General features: G+C 44.2%; 2 protein-coding genes and 1 long non-coding RNA gene across 15 annotated transcripts in view; 2 read left to right on the top strand and 1 right to left on the bottom strand.

Annotated features, from left to right (window-relative positions):
• The window catches only part of YWHAE (tyrosine 3-monooxygenase/tryptophan 5-monooxygenase activation protein epsilon), a 77653-nt gene extending 66087 nt beyond the window's left edge, over positions 1-11566 (top strand). The window contains exons 6-7 of one of the 2 annotated variants that reach the window (XM_042858074.2): positions 8664-8710; positions 10589-11566. In XM_042858074.2, the coding sequence (XP_042714008.1) occupies positions 8664-8671 (8 nt within the window). In that variant the 3' untranslated portion in view covers positions 8672-8710; positions 10589-11566. The remainder of the gene's footprint in view (positions 1-8663; positions 8711-10588) is intronic. The other variant, XM_042858073.2, reaches the window with a different exon arrangement.
• A 5339-nt stretch (positions 11567-16905) lies between these two features.
• The window catches only part of MYO1C (myosin IC), a 123389-nt gene continuing 112574 nt past the window's right edge, over positions 16906-27720 (bottom strand). For all 11 annotated transcript variants that reach the window (XM_065573399.1, XM_042858071.2, XM_065573402.1 and 8 more), the window contains 3 exons: positions 27214-27311; positions 19862-19961; positions 16906-18523 (listed from right to left, as the gene is read on the bottom strand). In XM_065573399.1, coding sequence (XP_065429471.1) covers positions 18497-18523; positions 19862-19961; positions 27214-27311 — 225 coding nt within the window. In that variant the 3' untranslated portion in view covers positions 16906-18496. The remainder of the gene's footprint in view (positions 18524-19861; positions 19962-27213; positions 27312-27720) is intronic.
• LOC135976626 (uncharacterized) lies at positions 19960-25384 on the top strand. 2 transcript variants are annotated; one of them, XR_010593956.1, is made up of 3 exons: positions 19960-22805; positions 23162-23234; positions 24479-25384. It is a non-coding gene; the product is annotated as an uncharacterized LOC135976626 (long non-coding RNA). The 2 variants fall into 2 exon arrangements; XR_010593955.1 differs by having other exon boundaries at positions 23162-25384.

The raw sequence follows: 27720 nt of genomic DNA on the forward strand, positions 1-27720 counted from the left end.
CTGGTATATGGGGAACTTGCTTCTGATATTGAACTTTGTAAGGTTGTACTATTGATGATAACCCTTTTTCCTCAGAGTACTTGCCTACATGTGCATGGGACTGGAAAATCTTGCAAGTGGCATCTGTTAGTCCATCCCTGTGCTCTGGTTCTGCTCATGCTCTGCACAGAGGCTATAAGGGGTGGTGTGGACTAGCTTCCTCTTCAATTCCTCCTTACCACCACCGCATGGCCTGAGTTGGAATTCTGTGTCTGGAACTATCCTCTCATTGTCTTAATTCCTGTAAATATAATTGTGTATAGTTTTACTGTTTTTATAGTATTTTATATACTTACTGTAGCTGAGTTTGTCCTCATCCTGGGGACCTTCTGTGCCCACTTTTGGGAGTATAACTATGCACAAAATTCTGGGATTCAGAAACTGGCTCCTGCCCTTGCTCTTTGTTAGTGACTACCTTTGGTGCCTTCAGCTTGCTCATACCTCAGTCAGGCGCAGTATCTGTCACTCCTTTCCATTCCAGAGCAGAGATGGACGAGAGCTCTGAGTAAGGAAGTTTCTCAGGGAGAAAGCCACGAGACTGTCAGTGAGATCCAGTCTGCGGAGATTCCCCCTTTACCTCAGCTGCGGTCCTCGAACAGCACACCCTCAGATCGATCTCCAGACTGTCTCTCGGGCTTCTCATGAAACTAGGGAGTGCTTTCACAGGCATAAAATCAGATTCCCCCTATAAGCCTGCTTGGAGAGAAGGATCCCTCTCTAACTTCTTCCAAGTTGGATGAGCCTTTGCACACAGGTTCCAACCATGAAGGGATAATGTGCAGGAGTAAAGCTCCAATGGTATTAACCTTGGTAACAAACACCAGTGCTGGTCATGACCTCTAACTAGCTGAAGGACTGACAACTGTAACAACCAAGAGCTCCAAATGAGGTGCTTTCTTTCTTTCTCCTTGGTACTGGACTGATCCTGTAAAGACCCACCGACCACTAAGTCTGACATGGTATGGGATCTGACCGATCCAACAACTGGGACCCTTGTACTCCTGGATTGGCTGAGATCCTCTGGGATAGTATATGTATCCCTTTGCACTTCTGGACCCACAGTCTCTTCTACTTTTGTGCCCAGTCCTTTTCAGGGAAACCCGAGAAGAGGATACAACCTCAAGGAGAAAAGAATTACTTTCCTAATCCATCTGTGAGCCAGTGCTTCCTCACCAGCTCTTATGGTACCACTGATTGAAGCAGGATCCAGCCTTCCTATTAGCGGAAACGGATGTCAAGATAAAACATCCTCCTGCCTCCCCTCGCCTAGGTATTTCTTGGACCTGTCCTCTGCCCAAGCAGGGTCACCCTCCAGGAGATTGCTGGTACCCAATGGCTTGGGGCCCTCTCAACTAGCCTTTGATCTTTCTTACTGGCCCTGCTGGTGTCCAAAGGATCTTTATGCACAACTCCTTAGATACATGTTCTCTACTAGATAGTCACATAATTCCTCTCCTCCTAGACAATGGCACCCAACTCCATAGGAGTACATGGAAGAGGAAGATGAGCTGGTACCGATAGGCATACCCCTCTCCTCACTTGAGGAGTCCCACCAGATTACCATAGCCACTATCGAGAACTGTTGGCAGAACTTCACATTCCATTAGAAGTCCAAGTACACAGTACAAGCTTTTGGATATCCTGCAGTCCACAGAGTCCAACAGGGTAGCTCTCTCTTGGTGAGTGAAGCTGTTATGGAACCAGCTAGGCATACACTGGCAATATGTACCTACCCCTAAAAGGGCTGAAAAACATTTTGTGTCTGTAAAAGGGGCATTATTCTTGTTCTCACACACTGTCCCCAGTTGCTAGTAGAACAAGCAGCCATGGAAAGATCCAAGCAGCAACACCTTAAGATCACCCTTCTCTATGTGGGTGCAACAGAATCAGTTATCAGGGTTAGCTGGTATTTCTGCAGTTTTAGACAACCTCCTCACTCTAAAGACATCTGGTTTCTCTGTTAACTCATTGGATATCAACCTAGCCAAATTAGACCATTTCATCCTCTGGTAATGGCTATTCTATTTTTTACTCGTGTGGTAACAACCAGATTTCTAAAGGGTGTGACTGGGAACTTACTACTTCAGTCTCCTACTTTCATCACTTACGGGACCATCTTTCGAACTGTTGTCCCTGTGCTTGATGTCCCATCTATTTATGAAAGTTGCCTTCCAGGTTGCCATTATGTCAGCCAAGGAGGGAGAGGTGACCTTGGGGCCAATTGGGACCAACCTGCCCCAGTCATTACATTTCATAAAGAGACGCTACCCCTTGGCCTCCGCCCAAAATTCATCCTGAAGGTAATTTCTGAGTTACACGTAAACAAATCAATTCACTTACCAGTATTCTTACTGAAGCCTCGTGCTTTTAGAGAGGAGAGGAGACTTCGTTCTTTCAACGTCAGAACAAGCACTAGTGTTCAACCTGCAAAGAACAAAACCTATTAAGAAATCACCTAGAGTAGACTATTTGTTGCTGTAGCAGAGCGACCACTGACTACTCAGACTCTTACTGCTCAAACTCTTAAGTGGATTTCTGGCTATATTTTCCTTTGCTATCAGTTGACGCATATCCCTACCTGGGAGCATTTCACTAGAGCACAGGCAGGATCAGTACCACTCTCTGAGATGTGCCTATGCTGGACATGTTTATGGGGGAAACCAGGAGTAACAGCTGTATTTTCACAAGACATTATGCTTTGGTCCAAGCCTCTTCTGCTGATGCAACCTTGGGGTTTCCATTGTAACAGGCATCTATACTGCCTGCATCCTTGCACCCCTTTCTGTTTGAGTACTGCTTGCCATTCACCGATGTGTGTAATACACATAGGAACCAGGACTTGAGGAAATAAACGGCACTTACTTGTAACTAGAGGTTCTTTGAGATGTGTGGTCCCTATCTGTATTCCACTACCTGCTTTCCTTCCCCACTGCTTTGGATCATACCTGGATTTGTGGTAGAGAAGGAACTTTAGAGGTGGCCGGTTCATGCTTCCCCTTATGCCCTCAGTGTAGAGCACGAGGAGAACCAGGGCACAGGTGTGGACCAAAGGATGTTACTTGGAAGACTTTACCAGTCTCAAGTGCGTGGTGTTCATGCATACCCACATGTGGTATACAGATAGGGACCACACATCTCAAAGAACCTCCAATTACAGGTAAGTAACCTTAATTTATTGGGCTAGATCGTTAATATAGATCCAGACTACTCACCTATTCCTACTTCCTTGAAGTCTGACATTTTCTGAATAAGTGAAAGGAACCACAGACCTTCCTTTCCACCCCCAGTGTAACCTTAGGTCCAAACTTCAGGTTTCACAAGGGAGCACACAGGCTGCTCCTACATGTTTCTAGAGCAGTAGTTTTCAACCTGTAACCTTGTCAAAGGGGTCCGCACCTCCATTTGAAATTTGTTAGGAGTCAGCAAATGAGAAAAGGTTGAAAGCCACTGTTCTAGACGGAGCATTTCAACTGGTGCAGAAAGTTCATGCATGTTCAAGTTTATGGATCTGTACAGATAGTATATTACACTTACTGGTAAATGCAGTCTTCCCTATGATTAGATGCTCAAAATCATTGTTCCTTTAGTATGGTGGTTGCCCTTTGATGAAACCAAGTGGGATTAGTGTCAGTGATGCACTGAACTTTGCCTTGCTACCGTGAGGTACCAGTGCATTGTCTCATTCTAAGAAGCTGTGCTTAGTTGAATGCAAGTTCATTAAAATGTGTTCAGTAGAATCCATAGAAATTAGATAGGAAAAACTATTTATAGTAGGTCACTTTGTTCTTCTCCCTGCCAATGCAAATTATTCATTATAGCATCTTCAGTTTTTGTTGTCCTAATCAAGTATTGGGCTTCTGCTTCCTTGGCTCCATGTCATAGTAGAGCTTGCTTTTCCTGATGTTCCAACTGACTTTTTTTTTCCTTTTTCAACTTAATCTCATTGCTTTCCTGGTTTTTATTATTAAACAGGATAGCTGAAAACCACTTGTCTGCACATAGAATTGTGAAGATAATTTTTCAATAGTTTAACTGAAATAATGAGAAATTTCAGGTCAGCAAAATATATTTACAAAATTGGAATTTGACTAGTGGACTGATTAATCTTTGTAAAAAGAAATAACACTGTAGTGATGATAGCTAGTATGTTAGACTGGTTAGACTGTTAACAATACAGTTACTAGTATGTTGCCTTCCTTCTCTTTCCCCCCCCCCCAGCCCCCCCCCCCCCCCCCCCCCGGGCAAGTAACAACCACACTGGATGCTTCTTGAGATCATGCCTTACTTATCAGTCAATACACCTTCACTTTTTTGATTGTCTTGATGAGCAGAGCAATAGATATCATTGGGATGTGAGGTTGCTACTCAGAACCGCATGGGAGAAAAATATTAGTTACATTAATCACCTCCTGAAAATTAGGCTTGCTATTGAATTATAGACTTAGATTTGTGTAAGATGTTTGAGTTGGTACTGCACAACATTTTGATTAAAAACTAGAATATCAGATTAATTTTGGATACAGTAAATGGATTAAAAACTGGCTGATAGGTCTCAAAATGTAATTATAAATGGGGAATCATCAAAGGAATGTTTCTAGTGAGGTCCAATGGGCATTGGTTCTTGGCCCTAGGCTATTAAACACTTTCATCGATAACCCAAACATCAAATCATCAGTGATAGTTTGCAGAAGATCCAAAAATTTGGGGGAGTGGTAAATAATGAACAGGACAGGTCACTGACTCAGTGGATTGCTTGGTAAGCTGGGCACAAGCAAACAATGTGTTTTTAACATGGCTAAATGTGTGTGATCTACAACAAAAACTGTCGGCCGTACTTACAGGATGGGGGGACTCTCTCCTGGGAAGCAGTGACTCTGAAAAAGATGAGCGGATCATGGTAGCTGAATGTGACGCCGTGACCAAAAGAGCTAATATGATCCTGGGATGCATAAATGGTACTCCCAAACAGGATACTCCTGGGGGAATTCTGTGCCAAACAATTAAAAATTATGCATGTGTTGTTTGTCAAAATAACACAATATAATCACTCCAGTTTCAATTATTTTGGTAATTTATTTCAAAATGTTAACAAGTATGTCAACACACAGAGCATCAAAAAAAGATTCCCCCAGGAGTAGAGAGTTAAAGAAATCCCTATGACAACCCAGTTCCAGTTGGGGAGTTCTGGAGGGGGCTGTGTGGGCCCCCAGAGTCCAGACACCTGCACTCCCCCCAACTCCCCAGAGTCCAGTTGTGGGGCCTCCCTCCTCCCCCTAGAGCCCAGTTTAATGTGAAATAGTGTTATTGATAAAGGTATCTTACTATGACTTTGATTTTTCTAATATTAATACAATTTTTAGTAACTATGCTAAATTTAGAACTTCTGTAAAATCAGGGTGGGTTTCTTTTTTTTTTTTTTTTTGGATTGATAGTATCTGATTGTTAGGGCCCTACCAAATAGGAATTTAAAAATGGTAAATTTCATTATTTCAGCTATTTACAGCTGAAATTTCACGGTGTTATAATTGGGGTCCTGACCCAAAAAGGAGTGGGGGGCAGGGGGTCACAAGGTTATTGGGGGGGGTCACAAGGTTATTGGGGGGGGATGTTGCGGTACTGCTACCTTTACTTCTGCGCTGCTGCTGGCGGCGGCGGCGCTACCTTCAGAGCTGGAGAGCGGCAGCTGCTGACAGGGAGCTCAGCTCTGTAGGCAGAGGCGCTGCTGCCTGCAGATCTGGGCCCTCAGTAAGCAGCCATGACACTCCGGCCACCCAGCTCTGAAGGCAGCAGCACAGGAAACTACTGACAGCATTCAGTTCATATGGCCCTCATATTTCTGTGCCCCCCATGCAGAAAAATGTAAAAGAAATCTGCAGGGGGGATACACGTCTCTTCCCCGTCCACCCAGGCAGCATATCTGTTCCAGCATGCCTGGAGCAGCTTCAGAGATGCAGATCACTGTGGGCAGGGGGGCTCTGGGTGTGCATGCCTGCGGGGAGACATTGATCACCTTCGGGGTGGGGCTGGCCAACAAGAGAGACTCTGTGCCTCTCGCTTGATAATGTGGCTTCAGGGGCGTGAAGGAAGGTAGGATTTTTTCTTATGCAGGAGGAAAGCTCTCTCCCCAGGCAGAAATGTAGCAGCCTGCCTAGTAAAATGTCACTTCTTGAGAATTGAAAAAACACTTAATTAAATATTAGTATCATGTTAACTTAAAAACAATCAATTTTCAGTAAAGAAACTAGCATGCGTGTTTAAAAAAAGAAAAACAAAACAAACACCCACCAACACTTTTTGTTAATGTGGCCGTTGATGGTTAATTTATCTCATCTCTGTGGCAGAAATGTAGCAGCCTTTCTGCGTAGTAACATTAATTATCCTATGGTTAGTTAACTGTTCCCATTCTCAATCAATTCGCCCAGGAGCATAAAACCTGTAAAAGTTTTAAGGCCCCCGACATTGCCAGGGTGATGTAAAGCCTTATAAATGTCAGTAAGGGAATCAGCTGGGAAGATCTATGCACTTTCTCACTTTTTTCCTGGGCCAAAGTGGCACAATGGGGTTAGATTTTTACTTACCCATTTTTTTAATAAAAGACTTTTGAGGGCAAAATAAAATATTTCCTAAGTAGTCAATAAGATGTCAGGACAATCAGAACCAAGCACTTCCCAAACTACCCAGCTAGGTACAGGACAGTGATTAGCAAAACTCTGACTTTCATGTGTGAAAGTCTGAGCAATTTAAAATGACATTCTACTTTTTTTTCCCCTCTTTGGTGTTCTGTTATGTGATTTAAATGAAAATCCAGGATTATAACTGGAATGCAGGGTATTAGTTACCAAGTATTTGGAACTTAACTTTCATGTGTTTTAAGAAATGCTGAATAGTTATTGTGACTTTTTTCTGTATTGTACAGTAACTCCTTACTTAACGTTGTAGTTATGTTCCTGAAAAATGTGACTTTAAGTGAAACAGTGTTAAGCAAATCCAATTTCCCCATAAGAATTAATGTAAATGGGGGAAGTTAGGTTCCAGGGAAATTTTAAACAATTTTAAACAAGCAATATAATACTACGCTGCGGGGGAGTAGTGTGCACATGCTGTGTGTTTACAAACATACTGTACATACAGTACTACAGTTGGGAGGTGCCCCTGCCTTACCCCACACAAGCACAGCCCACTGGCACTGGAGATGAGGCAGGCAAGGAGCCTGAAGGTGCTGTACACTAGGAGAAACACGTTGCGCAGCAGCGGCAGCTTCCCCTACTCTGCAAGCACCAGGGGCAGGGGGTGGGGCTCAACCTTCAGCCCGTCCACTCACCGCTTCCCCCAAGCCCTCATCCTTGACCTGCCTCTTCTCCCCCCCACCTCCTCCCCCTTTACTTCCCAGGCTGCGTCCTCGCTCCTCCCCCTCCCTCCCCTCCCTTCTAAATGCAGCAAGCCCGCTGATTGCCAGGACAGGAGGCAGGGGAGGGAGGGGGGAGCCTGCATGCTGAGTCCTTGCTCCTCCCCCCTCCCTCCTGCTTGGGGCAATCAGCTGGCTTGCAGTGTTTAGGGAGCAGGAGGGAAGGGGAGGAATGAGGACTGGGCACGCAGGCTTCCCCTCCCACCCCTCCTGTCCAGGGCAATCAGCTGGCTTGTGGCGTTCGGGAGGCAGGGGGAGTCCTCGCTCCTACCCCCGAAATGCCGCAAGCCAGCTGATTGCCGCGGGCAGGAGGAAGGGGGGAAGGAGCTGATCCGCAGGTCTGCCGGCGGGCAGGAGGCGCTGAGGGAAGGGGGGGGGGGGTAGAGCGGCTGCCAGCTGTGAAGAAAGCAGGCAGCCGAACAACTTAAGAGTTGAGGATTCCACAACTTTAAATGAGCATGTTCCCTAATTGATCAGCAACTAAACAACATTAACCCGGAGGACTTAAAGTGAGGAGTTACTGTAGTTCAAATAACTTACCAGAACAATTGAAACTGGTGTAATTATATTGCATTATTTTGACAAATAAAATTTGCAGAATTTTAAATGTTTTGGTGCAGAATCCCTCCAGGAGTAATGCGAGTAAGGGTGGCATGGTATGGTATTGCCACCCTAAAATAATCTTGCAACTCCCTTTTGGGTCAGCCCTCCCAATTTTGAGAAATGCTGGTCTCCATTGTAAAATCTGTATAGTACAAGGTAAAAGCACAAAAAGACCACATTTCACGGTCTATGATGCGTTTTTCATGGCCATGAATGTGGTAGGGGCCTATTGATTGTGAACCCATTTGATATGGGCACTGATGTATACAAAAAGCATAATGTATATGCACCTGTTTGTGTACATGTGAGAAATGCCTTAAAAAAATGAAAGGGAGGACTTTATTTTACTATATAACTACTAATTTATCTGATAAATCAATGACCCAATAAAACTGTAGTTATAGTTTGGCTTTAACTACTTCTGTTCACTTTTGATTGAATTTTGTAGGTTATGTATCACTGTTCCTTAACAAATTTGCTGTCACTGGGCTTCTACAGCTCTCCATCTCATTGTATCTTTTAACCATGTGTCATATCCAAGCTGTTAATTTATTTTCATGCTTGTAATGTTGTCTTTCATATGATTTCTGTTTTCCCCTTCTTTCCTGCTATGTAGATTCCTAAAGGAAAGTCCAACTGTTCATTTCCTAAAAACTCTACTTTGTAAGTCCTCATCATGGCTCAGTGAAGTTTTTCAACTTCAGTTTTCCTCTTGTCACTAATTATGCTTTGCATACTATTATCCTGCAGCTGATAAATTGCTTGTATCTGATGCCAGTCCAGGGCTAAGCTCTCTTCTACCCATTCATGACCTGTCTCCCCTACCCAGCATCAGATGTAACTGACCCGAATTGACTTAGGCATTTTTGTAACTGGACTGGATAGATATTAAGAATACCTGGGCATGAAAAGTACTTTCACTTTGGTCTGTTTTATAGTATTTGCTTAAGTGTGCCTGTTAGAGCATGCTCAGATCTTCTGTACATATTAACCATATTCCTGAGTTAAGTCTTCTACTGTTTTGCTCTTTAAATTGAGTTGATCTGTCATATAATTGTGTGTTGTTTTTTTGTACACATAGGTTTTTTGTTCACCATAAGCTATATCTTCCAAAATCTCCCTTACATTGTACCTAGTGCTAATCCTGGAGATGCCCTTTGCAGGCATTTTGATTGGAAGCCAAAAGTCATTTGACTGATCTGATTGGCTTTTACAGCAAATTGTGTGAATGGATAATCCTGTTTATATGTTGTCCCTGGAGGCAGAACTATTTCACTGTGGTTAAGAGTAGTTGTATAGAAAAAAATCTACCTGAATTACTTCATCAATTCATTTGACCCTTGCACATACTGCAGCACTAGCTTACATATGTTAAGACTTTTTCACTTTATGTAGTTCCACTGGATTTCAGGAAAAGACATAGACAGATGGCAAGCATGCTTCTAGTTGGGGAATGGGAGGGGACAACTAGTTTAGACCTCATTGGTAGGCAACAGTTTAAATGAAAAAGCTGGTTTTTCACTGCATGTTACAGCCCAGGTAAATAGCTCCAAACTAATTGGCATCAAACAAGAAGCATGGAGAGAATCTGCCTAAAATGTCATCTTTAATAACCTCAAGTCCAGGATTTTTGGCTTGTTTTCCTGCATTGGAGTTGCAAAGTTGGAAACTGTATTCGTATATACCAGTTTTGATTGGCAAGACTAATATACTGTGCAACTTCAGTGGAGCTCTTCTGCAAAATTGACTGTAGCATTGAGACTGAGGTGGCCTTCTCGTCACAGGAAGGGGCTTGCCTGGTATAGGTATCCCAGTGGAGATGCAGACATTACAGGCAACAGTTCTTTTGTCAGAATAGTTTATACTAGTTCCTTGAACAAAATAAGCTATATCAGCAAAAGGACCCTTTTTGCCAGTAGAACTGCATCTACACTTGGGCTTTTGCCAACGTAGCTATGTTGATTGGGGATGGTGGATTTTTTTCCACACACCTAAATGAGAGCTATGCCACCTAAACTTCCAAATGTAGATCAGGCCTAAGCAAAATGAGTGGCAGATGTTTCATTTTCTAAATACCAGTGTTTTAAACACCATTTCTTCATTTAAGTCAACATTCTTCATTTTTTTAACAGTAAAAGTGAAGTTATTAGGGAAGTACGATTTGATGTGTTGTATGGTTGTAGTTGTCGCTAGGTTTGTGTTGATTTTCAGTTGTTCCATAATTTTGTCTTGGCTGTGCCTTCTTAGAGAGCACATGTGCATCTTTTGATTGTCAGCTTATTGGTTCTTGGTTGACTCTGTCCTTCTAGCTGGGAATATGTACTAATAGCCTGTGGCATCAGTCAGTGTTCAAAAAACGTCACAAGCTTGGAGTGCAGAACTTTTTCCTTGGAAGGACTTTACATTAAAACTGGTTTTATAAATATGTTCTATATATGATTAAACTGCATGAAAACAGTCAATGTCAAGATGTTAGCAACTTTGTAGGTTTCCTGTATAGAAATGATGAAGCAGCTGACTACATTTTTACACCTTTTGTAGGTGAAGAACAGAATAAAGAAGCGCTGCAGGATGTGGAAGATGAAAACCAGTGAGACACCATGGCCAACAAGAGAACCCATCTCTGACCACACCCACCCTCCCCAACAAATCCCTCAGTGTCACTCTGAGAACCACCAAATCTGACTTTTACATTGGGTCTCAGAATTTAGGTTCCTGCCCTGTTGGGTTTCTTTTTTTTTTCTTTTTCTTTTTTTTCCCCCTTTTTTTTTTTTTGTTTTGTTTTTGGGTTTTTTGTTTTTGTTTTTTGTTTTTATACAGTTTAAAAGTTCTTAAAGGCAAGAGTGAATTTCTGTGGATTTTACTGGTGCCAGCTTTTAGGTTCTTTAAGACACTAACAGGACTGCATAAAGGTTTTTTCAGCATTACTGTATTGTCTTCTGCCAGATGTGATGATTATTATTAGAAGTGAATATTACATTTGAAAGCCATTAGACTTTTAGGGGAGAGATTTGTTATCGCACTGTAGGGCGCATGTGATGGCATTTTTCCTTTTTTATAATTGTTTAAACTGAATTTTATACCAGTGTTTAAACTTAATTGGGTGTTTAGCTTGAAGTTTCAGGTTGCATTGGAACGTTTATTGTAGTGATTTTACTGTTTAAAAAAAGTTTCCCAACTGCTGAAATGTTGCTGAAAAATTTGGTGCTGGTAACAGTTCAACAATCCGTGGCTGCTCATTCTTGCCTACTTTTTACTTTTCCTCAAAGCAGGTTAGCATTGAAGGTGGCATTGAAAAGCCTGCATGCGTGTTCAATATTTTTTTTTTCCCTTCCCCATCCCTATCCCCCCTTCGCTCGCTCAACCTCTTTTGTTCAGTATGTGTAACTTGAAGCTAATTTGTACTACTGGATATCTGACTGGAGCCACAGATACAGAATCTGTATTGTTCTTACTGAAACACAGCATGGAATTAACATTAAACTTAAATAAAACAAACCTAAATTAAAAAATGCCAAATATCACTGTGAGTTCCTCTTTTATACTTGGAGTAGAATTTAGCTAGAGTAGACTTTCATACATTACAAGTATCAGGAAAATTTGAATATATCAAAGGAGGGGGGAGGGGTAATAGGAATAAAAATATATATATGCAGGATAGCTTACATTTAAACACTAGTAAACGTAAGTATTTAGTAAAGGAAATTCAGACAGGAGCAAAGTTCACACTGAGTTTTTGAAGGGCTTGTTTCTATAGTATGCGACAGATTTTCACAAGTTACTAGATTTTGGGTGCCCAACTTGACCCTTTTTAAACCAGGCCCCCTTTAAGGTGTCTGTGGTTGAATACCCAAAATTGCTGATCACTTTTGAAACTTAGTCCCCATTTCTAAAGAACTGGAGTCATTAGTGTGTCTAACACAAGCTGTATGTTGAAGTGCTCATTGTTTGTGCCAGGTCTGTTACAATGGGGCTCTTCGGCCTGCATGCAGCTTGGAGGCAGAACCAGACCTGTCAGTCACTGGCTGTGGGGTATTGCCCTGCCTCCGGAAGTTCCCTCCATTTTTTTTCTGCTGTTGCAGCAGCAGGCAGGCTCAACCATACCTCTCTGCTACCACAGTGTTCTGAGAAAAATTCCAAACTGTATTTCAAATTTTTAAACTAAAATGTGATTCAGTAATGTTAACCAGCTGTGTCCCAGGACGGGTTTGCTTTTTCTGGGTGAGATTGTCCCCTCAGCTCCACTTCACCTTCTGAGGAGGGAGTAAGGTGAGAAAAGCCAGAGGCAAAAGGAAGGGTCTTTTCCTGGTCTCCCCTTGTTGGGACCTCAGCTGGTTCTGCAGATAGGATGTAATTTTTCCTCAGCCCAGCCCAAGTGGATTGCCTCTGCATGCCCTTTCTCCCTCCTGCCAGGCAGGTTGGGAGAGGGTAGCTCCACTGGGTAAGAAGCAGCCCAGATTAGGTAGGGTTCCATTTCAGGCAGGAAAAAAGAGGCAGCGGATTGGAAAAGAACATGCTCCAGGGAAAGCAGCCCCATATCTATCTCCATGAGAGGAATGAAGTTGAAGGACAAAATACCAGATAGGAGGTCACTCCTGAGTCCTTACAACCCACACCAGCAGCCACACACCTCTTGACTGTGGAGCTCAGCTGCCCCTTGGCCTGCAGGTTGTGGATGGCGGGGACCAGACAGAGTATGGACAATATCAACACCAAAGAATGTGGTAAGGGACCTTTGAGCCCAGTTCCCTCTCCCTGCTGCCTCTTCTATACAGGTGCCCCCATACTGTTATCTCAGAGTGAGATTTCCAGGAGAGACACAGGCCCTTGTGGCTCCCACCCAAAGAGGGTCTAGGGTTAGCTCCAGCCCAGTGCCTACATTGAGAGACCCCATGGCAGAGGGAGACTAATAAGCCCATCTTCTTTGAGAACAGGAGAGCATTAGCCACTTGAAACATTTTCAGAGCATTGGAGTCCATTTTTTGCTCCTGCTGCTGAAGCAGGATGAGAAGGCAAACTGCCAAAGGGGAAATAGCGTAGTTTATCCTGCTCACCTTCACAGAGAATCAATAGTAAAATAAATATATATATTTATTTAAAAAAAAAAAGGTGAGCTAGACTCAGAGTGAATTGTGTATTGTGAAACTATGCTCAGGAGGTCTGCAGCTGCCCCAGACAAAGGTTATAGCTATGTATCCAATATCATTCATGCTGGAAAGACTGAATAATGGGATAGGGATTTTATGCCACCCTTAAAGGACTGGGAAAATACCTGGTTGTGACCAACAGGAGCTGCTGATCACCATGTCCTAATGCCAATGTTCCCAGATTCTGTTGCAGGGTGTTGTCTCTACCACCTTCTACCCCCAGCAGCTGCCTACAGAGAGATGAGGGACAGCAGGTTCAGCTGTGGAAGAACTGGCAGGTACTAAGGGGCCTCAGCCCATCACTTATTTTTTTCTACTGATCTCCCCCGATCTCCATATTATGAGGCCAGACAGTTCCTTAGTGGGCACCAGTCAGAATTTAACCTGATAGCCCCATTTATCTTCAGTAGTGAAAATATCCCTGGTGATCAGGGACTCGGTGGCCCTAAGTGGGGGAGATTTTTACCTGAAGTAGTGGTCTCCTCACTATACAGGCAGCCATGTCTAGCTAGATATTGTCAGCCCCCTCCTTCATAAAAACAACCATGATCTGTCATCTGACACCCTAGATTCCCCCTGAATGCTTTCACAAGCAATGCTTACATGGCTAGACAGAATTGCAAGTATTGTTCCTCAACCTTTTTCTAAGGTGGGGCGGGGAGCACAGGGCTGTTGTATGAAGGTTTTTGGATCAGATGATGCAAGTTCCTGGCCATCTTATTGATACGATGGTAACTATATGAAAAGAAGCTGAAGTTTTTCTGTGTTGTCAGAAAAATAAACTAACAAACCTGGATCCTGCCCGATGCTATAGAAATAAATACAGGTCAAATGGCAAATTGAAGCAGCCCATGAAGTACAGGGGGAGAAAATACCTCCTTGCAAGTGTTTCCTAGAAACAAGTACAGGGTCAGTAGCTGCTCTGTGGCCTCAGAACTATCTGCAGGTCTCCCACCAGCCCTTTCCAGAGTTAGAACATTCCTACATAAAGGCTGTCAAATGATTAAAAAAAATTAATTGTGATTAATCACACTGTTAAACAATACCAAATATTTGTCCATGTTTTCTACATTTTCAAATATATTGATTTCAGTTATAACACAGAATACAAAGTGTACAGTGCTCACTTTATATTTTTATTACAAATTTGCACTGTAAAGGGAAAGAGTATTTTTCAATTCACCCAATACAAGTACTGTAGTGCAGTCTCTTTACCATGAAAGTTGAACTTGCAACTGTAGAATTGTGTTTAAAAAAAAAAAAAAAAGTGCACTCAATGTAAAACTTTAGAGCCTACATGTCCACTGAGCCCTGCCTCTTGTTCAGCCAATTGCTCAAATAAGTTTGTTTACATTTGTGGGAAATAATGCTGCCTGCATCTTGTTTAAAATGTCACCTGAAAGGGTGAGAACAGGCATTCGCATGGCACTGTTGTAGCCGGCATCACAAGATATTTGTGCCAGATGCATTAAAGATTCATATGTTCCTTCATGCTTCAACTACCCTTCCAGGGGACATGCATCCAATGCTGATGACTGGTTCTGTTCGATAACTATCCAAAGCAGTGTGGACTGACGGTGACATATTATTAAAATATGACTATGTAGATCATTGTTGCTACCACGGTTACAAAATTGCAACAAAATTATGGCATGTAAGTTGTCTGTGGAAAAGTTATGATTTGTTGAATGATTATGCTACTTGCATGCAATCATTTTTTTAATCTGAAGTTATGAATATTAACGACCTGTATTTCAAATGTTTGCTCCTGTGGTAACACTTACAAGATATTAAGCCAGCACATTGTTAATGAAGTATTCAAGATGATAGCTCATCAGCTAACACAGTGGCCCTGGAAGAAGCTTATCTACATCTAATGACAGGTTTCAGAGTAGCAGCCGTGTTAGTCTGTATCCGCAAAAAGAACAGGAGTACTTGTGGCACCTTAGAGACTAACAAATTTATTAGAGCATAAGCTTTCGTGGACTACAGCCCACTTCTTCGGATGCATATAGCATCCTATATGCATCCGAAGAAGTGGGCTGTAGTCCACGAAAGCTTATGCTCTAATAAATTTGTTAGTCTCTAAGGTGCCACAAGTACTCCTGTTCGTTTTTATCTACATCTAATGAACTTTCTTAGGATGTTCTAACTAGAGTATGGGTAATGGCCTCTGTTCTGACTAAGTGAAGCAGCCATGGACATGTGGTTTGCCCATCTCACTCCAAACTCCATCTTATTACCTTTAATTTTCCACAAACTAGCTTGACTTTAGTGTAGGCCTGGTCATAGTTGCAAAAAGACCTATACTGCTCATTGAGGGGATTTTATTATGTTGGAGTTACATCATCAGGAGCATTTTAGTGTGTACACTGCCACTGTTTTGTCAACAAAACTGAATTGTAGACAAGGCCTAAGTTATGGTTTGGCAGCCTGTAGTGCTTCATCATGTAAGTTGCAATAGTCTATATGCCTGGATATGTAATGTTGCTATTGGCTGTACTAAAATGTGGATGTTGGTCAGATGAGTCCACTTTATTGAATGGGTCAGGTCATGATGCCAGGGTATTTAATTTTTGTTGCATGCAAATTTTACTAGAAATTATTTTCTTTTTCCCCAGATCATTGCTTAAAGCTAGTGACTAGTATTGGGCTAAGACCAGTTCATTGCAGGACTGTATGAGAAATGTCTAAGCGAGAACAATGATCAGTTCACAATTACTTAAACTTTGGGTAACTGATAGGCCCTTGTTTCATAGCTTAAGAACTATGTTGATTTTTTTAAGAATGCTAACTTTTATCAGACTGTCTTGTATGAATGTCTGTTATGTCAGCACAATTACTTTTTATCATCTAAAAGGGTTAATCCTCTGTGCTTTAGTCCTTGTTTACAAGGAATGGGAGACTAAATTCTTTCACGTGGGAGGAGAAGCTTGCTTTTGCTAGCTATTATGAGCTCGTTATAGTCAGAGTTAAAAGCACTGATGTTGGATATATCTTTAGTTAAGTGAAAACTACATATTGGAAATTCTGCTTTTCTAAAACTATTGTCTTACACATTTTTCACTCCTCATCCCACCTCTCCTCAGTTACAGGTTTTATGTTTCTCTAAGGCATAGGTTGAGGGTTTGTCTGCATCGCAGCATTTAGTGAAGATCCTACTTACAGTGCTTGGAGAGCTTGTCCCATTGGCATAGGTCCACCAAAGTGGCAGTAGCTACCTTCGGATCACTGTCTACAGCTGAGGGCATTAGAGCAGTATAACTATTGCTCAGGCATGTGGACTTACTACACCACTCAGTCACACATTTATATTGCCTTAAGTTTTTAATGTAGACCACAACTTAATCATCTGCATCTCTTCTTGGGTGCTTTGTCTCCAGCAGTCAAAGACCTGATAGGAATGGGTCAGAGGCAGCATTTATATTTGTGCAGTGTTGGTATGCCATGGCCCACAGCAGGGCTTGGTTCATTGGTGTTCTACTAAACTTATGCCCTTACCAGTCAAAGCATTACAAGGGGGAGTGCCACTACTGACCCAACTTAAGCTGCAGGCACAAGAAGTGTGCCAGATGATACCTTCTAATGTTGTGCTTCTAAAAGTAAGAATTGTATTGGTTTTAGGGTAGTTGTTAACAATAAACAGTGGAGTTCACGTGTTGAATATCCTTTATATTTCTACTCTGAACAATAAACAAACTAAACCCTCAGTTTTGTTTAAAAAAAAAGTTTATTTAGCAGACTTTAGAGATTATATCATTAAGTGTATACAGCATTAATATAGTATATACACTACAGAGTGTACAGCATTCCAGGCTTGATGCAGTGTTTATCTGATAACACACAGAAGTAGGGGAAAACACAGTATTAGATTGAGCTTCTTGCATACCAGTTGCAGCATGTTTGGTTTTTTGAGCTTAACATGTGCTTGCCACTGCCCCATGATTACAGATGGAATTATGGAGGCAAGTACAGGGTGTCTTGCAGCCTATCTTTAGCAGTAGACTGTGGAGGTTGCAGCTCACTGTGATTCCGCTGTTTACTAGAAAGCAGTTCACCTCCAAGCTTTTTCCTCCTCAATTTATGTATTTAAAAAAAAAAACTTCATATTTAGCTATATTTGCCTCAGTGGTGCTCTTCCTTCCTCTTACCCCCCTGTGCAGTTTTGGTGAATATTTTAACATACAGAGTTCACTCTTAGCTATAAAGTAAAATGATATAGCAAGGATTCCACAAAGTGCAGCCACCATGTGGCCAAGCTGTTTCCATTTAAAACTCTGTTTGTCTAAGGGCTGTGTGTTTATTTTGAGACTGCAAACGCCTAAACCCCCCTGCCACTATGTAGGGATTTTACCTATGGCACTGCTGAATAACTGCAGCACATAGCAACTTGGGCAGAGAGCAGGGGTTTTAGGGGAGATACATTTTTATAGCAGAACAGGTCACTTGTGAATCCTTCACCAGTACTACTAAGGCATATGGTAAGGGCCAAGAAACACACAAGGGCTCTTTCAGGCATCACATGGTGGTGGGGGAGCTGTATGTGTCTGCAAAGTCTTTTACACGCAGATGTTAGGAAGGTGGGCATAAGAAACAGGCACTATAGCACAGGAAAGGGGGGCACCTTTGGGAGGCAGGGTCCATATGAGGAAAGATGGGTGCTTTAAACAAGTACATTTGCTACATTACCTTCTGTAATTGTTTTTGAAAAGTCTGAAAAGTTCCCATAGAAGCTCTGCTTTTCTTAGTGCAACTCACCCAATGAGCTAAAAAATATTTACAGGGTTTTACTCATTTATATATGGCTTAATAGTTTTATACAAAGCAAAATTCTTCATAAATTGTTCTCTGATGATAAAGTCTGGCACTTTATTGAGTTAGCCAATACAGATCTGCCACTGTGTATTTCTTATGATCATGCTTTTGTATGTATCAGAACAGATCAGAAAAAGTTGGCAATTTCACTTCAGGGCTTGGTCTCTGCAGCAGTGACACCCTTGACTCCCACTGAGCCCAGCCATGTACAGGAGTTTCCATGAGCCCCAGCTGTGAAAACAAACTCGGACCCATGCAGTTGCCAGTAAGAGGAGGGAAGAGAAGGTGGTTTTTTTTTTGGTAGTTTCAGATACCATTCTCTTGTTTTCACTGTGTTTTGTGGAAGTGCAGTTCTTTGGTAACTATTAAGGAAATGAGCAAAGCAGCAAAAAAAAAAAAAAATCTGCAGGGAAGTACTTTCAACCACTGGTACAAAAGGCAATCCCGATTGATGGAGGAACAGATCCTCTCCTGCTGACAAATTTTATCATCGAGAATTCAAACGAGGAGCAACCTGAGGAGAAAGTGGAATGGAAACAAAGATAATGTAAACGTTTTTAACAATTAGCCCATGAAGCTACCACAGTCTGGACTGGAGTAGTAAAAGCAGCAAAGAGTCCTGGGGCACCTTATAGCCTAACGGACGTATTGGAGCATGAGCTTTCGTGGGTGAATACCCACTTCGTCGGATGCACCCACGAAAGCTCATGCTCCAATACGTCTGTTAGGCTATAAGGTGCCCCAGGACTCTTTGCTGCTTTTACAGATCTAGACTAACACGGCCACCCCTCTGAGACTGGAGTAGTGTTACCCCATATGGGATGCAGAATAAATAAGAACTTGTCCTGATCTAACAAACTCAGACAGATTCTGTAAATCAGAAAGCAAACGCACAGATTTGCCCATGCAGGAAGTCAGGGTTTCTTAAATCTCATCCAGACTCCCAAAAGTTTACCCCAGCAGTCTGGAACTTCACTGGAGGAAGATCTGCTTTGTTAAGCAGAGTCCACATAAAGTTGTTCTAATGGGCAAACACTAGTGGACAGTCCCATAGGGTTGAAATCATAAAATATTTTGGGATATAATCATAATGTATGCATAAGAGCAAACGGGCCTTGATGGGGCTATGGAAGATGTCCATAGCCCAGAAAAGGGATGCTGGTTTCAGTGTCCTGGCCAAATTCCAACAATTTTACTATGTAAATTCTTTTGTTTTATGTGAATAAGTAACTCCCCTCTCACTTGTCCTCCTCAAACCCCAATCTGTAGGGCTGCTAGCTCAGATGGTTCCACCTTAGGGGTGGGGTGGGGTGGAAAGTTATTTCCCTTCTGGGACTGACCTCTTGACCAGTCTGAAACTGGGATGGAGACTTTGGAACTTTTCCCTTTTAGATTCAGTGTGTTTGGACTTACCTCTGGCCTGCTGTGACATGATAGCACAGGGGAACAAATCTGGAGGAGTATGACAAGTGGTTCTGTTCAAGCAGCAATATGGCTATTTCAGTCTCAGAGGGGAACTGAGATTGGGGTAAAGGATTGTTTCTTACTTCTGCTCTAAAATCAACAGTTTCTAATGTGGGTTTGGAACCGCTAAGGTGGGAATACTGAACTGCACTACTAGAGGTAGAGAAACAGCCCAGCCAAGTCTGAACGATTTCTGGTAATTGCAGGAAAAGAGGTGTGCAGTCCTCAAACATCTCAGAATGGGAGAGAGGTTGGAATACAAATGCTTCCTGTATTGCGTAGGGAACTATAAAGACAATCATAATTTAAAACCCACTTTTCTAAACACGTTTAGATTAATTACTTTCCTTCTTAAGCTGTGCAAACTCTTACGCCCGAAGACACTTACCACGGCAAGGTGGCCATTTTTGGCTTTGGCTATGAGCAGTTCAGATCCTGAAGTAAAGTCAATTATTCCTTCTTTGCCTTGCCCAATTGTAAATTTTATGCTGAAAGAAACAAAGGAAGAGTCCTCACATGGTATCTTAGCTAAGTCCCAACTTGCTCACGAACAGTATAATTGTGTCTAATGCTACAGTACAGTCAAATACTTCATAAAAAACAGTTACCTGCCTCTCATAACTATTGATGTGTTGCTCATGTCCATTCCATGTCAGGTGTATATGCTCATCACATGCACTGGTGCATGAAGTTTTCCCCCAGTGGTATCTGGAGTCGCGCATGTATGCGTTGGTATAAGACACCGCTGTGCCCCTCCCCTGAGTTCCTTGATGCCGGAACTCCGACAGAGGGGAAGGAGAATACTCATGTCCATTCCATGACTCAATACATCTCAAAGAAAAATCAGGTACCTACCTTTCGTAACTGTTGTTCTTCGAGATGTGTTGCTTATGTCCATTCCAAGTAGGTGTGCGTGCGCACAATCGGCAGAAAGCTTTTCCCTAGCAGTACTCGTCGGGTTGGCTGTGGAGCACCCAGGAGTGTATATAGGGCCCTGCCGACCCGCCGCCTCTTCAGACCCTCCTTGCCAGATTACGCCGACAGAGGGGAAGCGGGTGGGTCTTGGAATGGACATGAGCAACACATCTTGAAGAACAACAGTTACAAAAGGCAGGTAACTATTTTTTCTTCTTAGAGTTATTGGTCATGTCAATTCCAAGTAGGTGACTCCCAAGCGGTCCCCAGGAGGAGGGGGAGCACTGCTCTACCAAACACAGCATCATCTCTAGTCTGCTGTCTGATGGCGTACTGCGACTAAAAGATGTCCTGGCTGGGGACCTGCGCTAGGAAGCAGGGCAGGAGTAACAGGAGGCACCCATCTCAATCCTCCTTCGGCCAGGGCCAGGGCTCAGCTAAGCAGCCTTCGAGCTCAAAGCCAAACTTTTGAAGGTGCGCCCAAGGATGGAACAACCAGTTCAATGCCAGGATCCTGCTCCTCCTTTTGTGAACCGTCTATCCCATTTCTACCATGCCGGGGCTCAAATAACCTCAGACCACTGGGTCCTGAGCACGGTAGAATTGGGATATTCTCTCCAATTCTGTTCCCTCCTTCCCTCCCACCCACCCTCCCCATGTACAGGCCGAACCGGGACCATATAGATAGACTGGTCATGTTCTCTCCTCAGGTTCTCAAGTCCCTACAGTGGTGGCTCGATCCACAAGCAGGCAGTGATCTAGGACAAAATTCTCTGAGATGACATCAGGAAACCCTTCATCCTGTCAGCCTCCGCAATAAAAAGTTGAGTAGACCTGCAGAAGGACTTGGTTCATTTAAAGTAGGCCAGGGCACATCTGATGTTCAAAGTATGCAAACGCCTCTCCTCGTTGGAATTTTGTGGCTTTGGGAAGAACACTGGCAGGAAGATACCCTGACTGACATGGAACTGCGATACCACCTTTGGCATGAAGGCTGGGTTGGGATGCAGTTGGACTTTGTCCTTGTAGAACACCGTAGAAGGGGGTTCTGAGGTCATGGCCTTAATTTTGGAGATTCGTCTCGCCGAAGTGATGGCTACGTGGAAGGCGACCCTCCACGAAAGATGTAAGAGAGTAGGAGGCAAGGGGCTTGAAGAGAGGACCAGTGAGCTTGGTGAGGACCAGGCTGAGATCCCATTAGGGAACCCGATCACGGACCTGCAGAAAGAGTCTTTCAAGGCATTTAAAGAATCTGATCATCCTTGCATGTAAGAAGATTGATCTACCTTGGATGTGAGAGTGGAAAGCCGATATGGCTGCCAGGTGTACCTTGCCTGATGAGTGCCAGACCTTGGTGCTTTAAATGGAGCAGGTATCCCAGAATGAATTGTAAAGAAGACTGAGCTGGAGAAAAGTTTCATTCAGATGCCCAGCAGGTGAACTGTTTCTACTTATCCAGGTAAGTCACTCTGGTGGAGGGTTTTCTGTTTTGTAAGAGAAGCTGCTGGGCCTGCATAGAGCAGGCCTGTTCCTCGAGGCTTAGCCATACAGCATCCATGCTGTCAGGTGCAGGGAGGCATGGTTCAGGTTCAGTAATTGCCTGTGGTCCCACAAGAGCAGATCTGGGTGGTTGGCAAACGTCCAAGGGGCTGCCACCGCTAAATCCATGAGCATGCCAAACCAATGCTGGCAAGACCATTCCGGGGCTATCATAATGACTTGTACTTTGTCTGTCGTGATCCTCAGGAGGACCTTGCTGATAAGTACGATTGGTGGGAAGGTATATATCAGGTCGCCTGCCCATGACAAGAAAGGCATCAGATAGTGAACCGCTGTCAAGACCTGGCAGGGAGCTAATCTGGTGGCATTTTCTGTTTTGCCTGGTAGTAAATAGGTCCATTTGAGGAGTTCCCCACCTCTGGAAGATGGTCCTGATGACCTCTGGGTGGAGGGACCACTTATGGTGAGAGAAGAAGGACCCATTGAAGCAATCTGCTGTTCAGCTGCTGATCATCTGTGTTCCGGACCCCAGGGATGTGCAAGGCTTCCAGATGGACAGCGTGTTGGATACAGAAGCCTCACAGGCGAAGGGCTTCTGGGCAGAGGGCCAATAACCGCGCTGCCCCATGCTTGTTGACGTAGAACATAGAAGCTGTGTTGTCTGTCAATGCTTGCACTACCTTGCCCGAGCGCTAGGGAAGGAATATTTCACAAGCTAGACAGTTGGCCCTGAGCTCTCTAACATTTATATTTAACAATAGCTCCTGTTGGGACCATAAGCCTCGAGTCCTGAGGGACCAAGATGGGCTCCCCACCCCAAGTCCGAGGCATCTGACACCAGGGACACCATAGGCCATGGGGTTACAAACAGAACTCCTCTGGTTACATTGTGCGGGTTCGATCACCATGCAAAGGAGGTAAGTATTTTTTAGAAGAAGAAAAAAAATTAGAAAAAATTTGCGGAGGAATTGTGAGGACCTTGTCCAAGTGATGCCTGACTGGGGGAGTAGATGGATGTCAGCCACGTCTGTAGTAGTCTGAGATGCAGTCTTGAATGCTGAATCACATAGGTGCACGCTGCCATGTGGCTTAGCAGGCTGAGGCATACCTGGGCTGTGGTGAGTGGATGGGTCGTGACTCGGGCAATCAGATCCGACATTGCTCAGAACCTGGCTTCCAGTAAGAAGGCTCTGGTGTGAGTAGAGTTGAGGACTTCTATAAACTCTATCCTTTTCACCCGCACCAATGTTGATTTTTGTTCATTTATCAACAGGCCCAGCGCTTGGCAGGTAGCTTGGACTACGGACCTGTACTCTTGAGTGACCCTTGATGAGCCAATTGTCAAGGTACGAGTAAATTTAAACACCCTGACATCTGAGGTAAGCTGTGCCCACTGTCATACATTTCATAAACACTCTTGGGGCTGTTGCTAGGTTGAATGGGAGCACTGCAAACTTGTAGTGCAGGGGTTCTCAAACTGGGGGTCGGGACCTCTCAGGGGGTCGCGAGGTTATTACATGGGGGGGGTCGCGAGCTGTCAACCTCCACCCCAAACCCTGCTTTGCCTCCAGCATTTATAATGATGTTAAATATATAAAAATGTTTTTAATTCATGGGGTGGGGGGTCGCACTCAGAGACTTGTTATGTCAAAGGGGTCACCAGTACAAAAGTTTGAGAGCCACTGTGGTAGTGAGTCTGCCCGACTACGAATCGTAGGAGCCTTCTGTTCCTATGGAAAATAGAAAAGTTCACATCCTTTAAGTTGAGACGTACACGTCTCCAGGATCCAGGGAGAGGATGATGGAGGCCAAAGAGACCATGCAGAACTTCAACTTCTTGAGATATTTTTTGAGGCCTCGCAGGGCCAAGATTGGTCGTAGACCCCCTTTGGCCTTCAGTATCAGAAAGTAGCAGGAGTAAAACCCTTTCCCTCTCAGTTCTTTTGAAACTTCCTGTACGGCCCCCACCTACAGGAGGGTTTGCACCTCCTGGGCAAGAAATTGCTTGTAAGAGGGTCCCTGAAGAGGGAGGAAGGAGGAATGGAAAAAAAATTGGAGTGTGTATCTCACTGCTATGGTGCTGAGCATGCATTGATCCACCGTTATAGTGGCCCAAGCAGGGAGGTAGGGCAAGAGACCGCTTGAAAATAAAAGGGTGCTTGGATCCTGGGTTGTAGACTGGGAGGTCGCCCTTGGGTGCACACACAAAATATCTGCTTATTTCCAGGTGTATATCGGGTAGAGCCCGACTGGGTAAATGCGGCTAGTGCGTCATTCATTAGGGCTCTGACCTGGTCTGGCCCACAAATCTCTGAAGCTGCCGGGTTTAAATCGCTTCCTTGCAGGCACAGGAGTATAAAGGCCCAGGAAGTGTAATGTAGCCCTAGAGCAGTGGTTCCCAAACTTTTACAGCCTGTGAACCCCTTTCACTAAAATGTCAAGTCTCGCGAACCCCCGCCTAAAAATTAATATTTCCAGGGATTTTCTCCTTTACCTGAGTATAAATTATAAAAGCAGTGATCTTGGAAATATAAAATTTGTTTTTATGACATGCTTATTACACACTAATTATTATTATTTATCATTACAGTATTTTTATTACATTATGAAAATGGCAACACGCTTCCAAGATCTCACTTTCATAGCTTGTATCACTTTGAATAAGCCTGTTATAAGACAAGGCTCCTATGTTTCATCAAGGAGTATCACATGTGAAACAGCATGAAGGTATTTACGAAGCCAACTCAAAGAGTTCCTCCTACATAAGTATTCAGGTCTTGAGCAGTCCAGGCAAACAACGCACATTACAACAAAGCTTAAACTTGTTCTTCATAATAATTTTAAAGACAATACTAGCTGTCTATTTAATTTTAAAAAAGCAAAAAATATCCACCTCCCTTTCCATTTCTTATAAGGAATCTTCAAGTTTAAATCTCCTCAGTGTGATAGATATGCTTGCTTTGAGCTGCTTAGCTCTTGGAAGTCCAGGGGCTCCGGGCTGCTGGCCCCGTGCCGGGGTCCCTAGGGACAGCTCTATCCGCCCTTAGGGAATTTTTTCCCGAGAACCCCCTGTAACATTTCGTGAACCCCAGTTTGGGAACCACTGCCCTAGAGTCTTTCAGACCATGCAACCTGCTGTCCATCTGTTCAGAAAACAGGTTCAATCCATCAAAAGGGAGATCCTGAATGGACTGGCTGGACCTCCGCGGAAAGGCCTGAGGACTGCAGCCACGATGCCCATCTTGTTAAAATGGCCAACACCATTGTTCTGGGTATGGAGTTGGCTGTGTCAGAGGCTTCCTGGAGGGAAGCCCTCACCTCAGTCTTGCCCTCTTCGTGTATGGCCAAAAACTCCTGCCTGGATTCCTGTGGCAATGAGTCTGCAAACTTGGCCATGGATTGCCACATGCTGAAATCAAACCTCCTGAGCAGGACTTGGTGATTTGTGTCACATAACTGGAGGCTGGCAGTTGAATAAACTTTTCTGCGGAAAAGATTGAACCTCTTTGTGTCCTTATTTTTGGGGGTTGAACTGTATTGACCCTGCCTATCTTGCTCAGACAGAACCAAGGAACTTGGGGAGGGGTGGAAATAAAGATACTCAAAGCTCTTAGCAGGGACATAGTATTTTCTCTCTGCATGCTTTGCAACGGGACAGACCTTGACCAGTTTTACATCCTCGTAGACAGGCAGGATGTCCCTCGCTAGGGCCACTGCAGCCAAGATGTCAAACATGTCAGCTGGTTCTGACACTCCTCTGCTTCCAGTCCAAGTTTAGTGGCCATATGCTTAAGTAGTTCTTGGTGTGTCTTAAAATCATCCTGTGGGTGAGGAAGATGAGGAGGCTAGAACCAGGGAAGGGACAGACTCCGCTTTCCTGGCTGGCACAGCCTCAGCCAAAGCTGATGGAGGCTCCTGAGTATCCTGAAGCAATCCCTTGTCTGAGTCAGGAGGCGGGCGGGAGATTGTTGCCGACGGTTCTCCTGATACCCCAGACACTGTGATGATGGGAGATCCCCCCTGGGTTTTCCATCCTGGGCGGCCCCGGGGAAAAACCCGCTGGCATTGCAGAGTGCGCCTGGGCGCTGTGACTTCCTCAGAGCCCAAGGAGGCAGGGTCTTCCCTCGGTGAGCAGGTCGGTGCCGCTGCTGCTTCCGTTTCCCCAACATACAAGATGGTCCAGTGCTTCGCACTTGGGGAGCGGTATTGCAGCCCCATATCAGGGTGCCACGTGTCTGGTGATGGTGCTTGGGGGAATCGGCAACAGTATTCTGGCAATCGACGCCTCAAGCTTGGGGACTGGTGCCAGGGCTCCGGTGACCAAGAGTGGGACCATGAGGACTGGCATTGTGGCTTCAGGGACTGGTACTGGGTTTCTGGGGACTGATGGTGTGCCTTGGGAAGCTGGCACTGATTGTCTGGTGATCGTTGCCGTGAGTCTGGGGACCAGTGCCGAGAGTCCAGAGATTGGTGCCGAAGACTTGGGTGGGTTTCTGAAAACCGGTAGCACAGCTCCAGAGACTGCTGGCGTGAGTGATGTAGAGCGTCGCGGTGCAGGGGAGCGATGCCATGACTATGGGGATTGTTGCAGTGCCCCTAGTGCTGGCTTTCCTCTAGAGAGGACTGTCATCCCAAGGTGTTGGCAGCACCAGCACTCTCATCCTTATGTCCTACTCCTTCTTAGTGCATGGCTTGAATCCTTTTCAGATTCTACACTTGTTGTGCATGTTGGTCTCCCCCAGGCACTTCAAGCAGCGCTGGAGGGGCTCGCTGATTGGCATGGGCTTCTCGCACCGCTCACACGATTTGAAGTCCCGGGATATGGGGCACGCCCTGTTCCTAAGCTAAGTTCCTTGCCAAAGCAGGAGGATGTTCCAGCACTGTCACTGCTGGAGCTGGCCCTATGGATTCCACTGGGGGGGAAATTTCCAGCACCGGTGCATATGGCAAGCACACACACGTGCAATGGAATGGACCTGAGCAAGCACTCGAAGAACTGTGCTCCTTATTGTAACTTATTTTACTTAGGAGTATCTAGATAATTACAGGCTGCATGTTACCACAGTGACTCATCACTCTGTCAGTGACAGAAAAGTAATGATATCATAGCTACCATGGTAGTCAGTACAGCTACGGTCACATCATGCAGCAGTGACAAGTGATCTGCTACTTCTGTGAGAAAGTAATTAGTAACATGCAGTTAGTTAAGGAGGTTTTGAAGTCAATCATTTGTTTAGATTAACTGTAACACTCTTTTCACTTCCCAACAAGGCTTGAACAGAGTACCCTATTCAGAACAATAAAGGAACTTCTTTCTTAACTCACCTGCCTTGACTGATGTTGACATTATTGATTTTGTCAGCACTCATGGCAGTTTTGGTTAGTGTCTCAATGACATGATCACTTTGTAGTACAACATCTCCCTGAAAAAAGCCATAAAAGATCTTTGTAATCATTAATTCTCAACAGATTTTATTTCAATGTATAAGAGACCAGAATTATCCCCAAGGGCCTGCAGGATAGTCTGTATTTGTATGAGCTTCATTTGCTGGAGAAGTCCAGGACATGTATATCATAATATAAATCTCCTGATAGGGACTTAAACACTTCTGATGCTGTTAGTAATCAGGCCAAGACAGAACCAATCCAAACTGCTGCAACATCCAGCAGGGAACCCATAGGCGCCGACTCCATGGCAGCCAAGCTCCCCCCCCCCCAACCTCCTCCTCCCCCGAGCATCCGGCACCCACGCTCCTCCCCCTCCCAGCGCTTCCCGCCCCCTCTCCCCCCACCACCTAACAGGTGTTTGGCAGCGCTTAGGACTTTCCGGAA

The sequence above is a fragment of the Chrysemys picta genome, chromosome 19, assembly GCF_011386835.1.
Source record: "Chrysemys picta bellii isolate R12L10 chromosome 19, ASM1138683v2, whole genome shotgun sequence".
NCBI lineage: Eukaryota > Metazoa > Chordata > Testudines > Emydidae > Chrysemys > Chrysemys picta.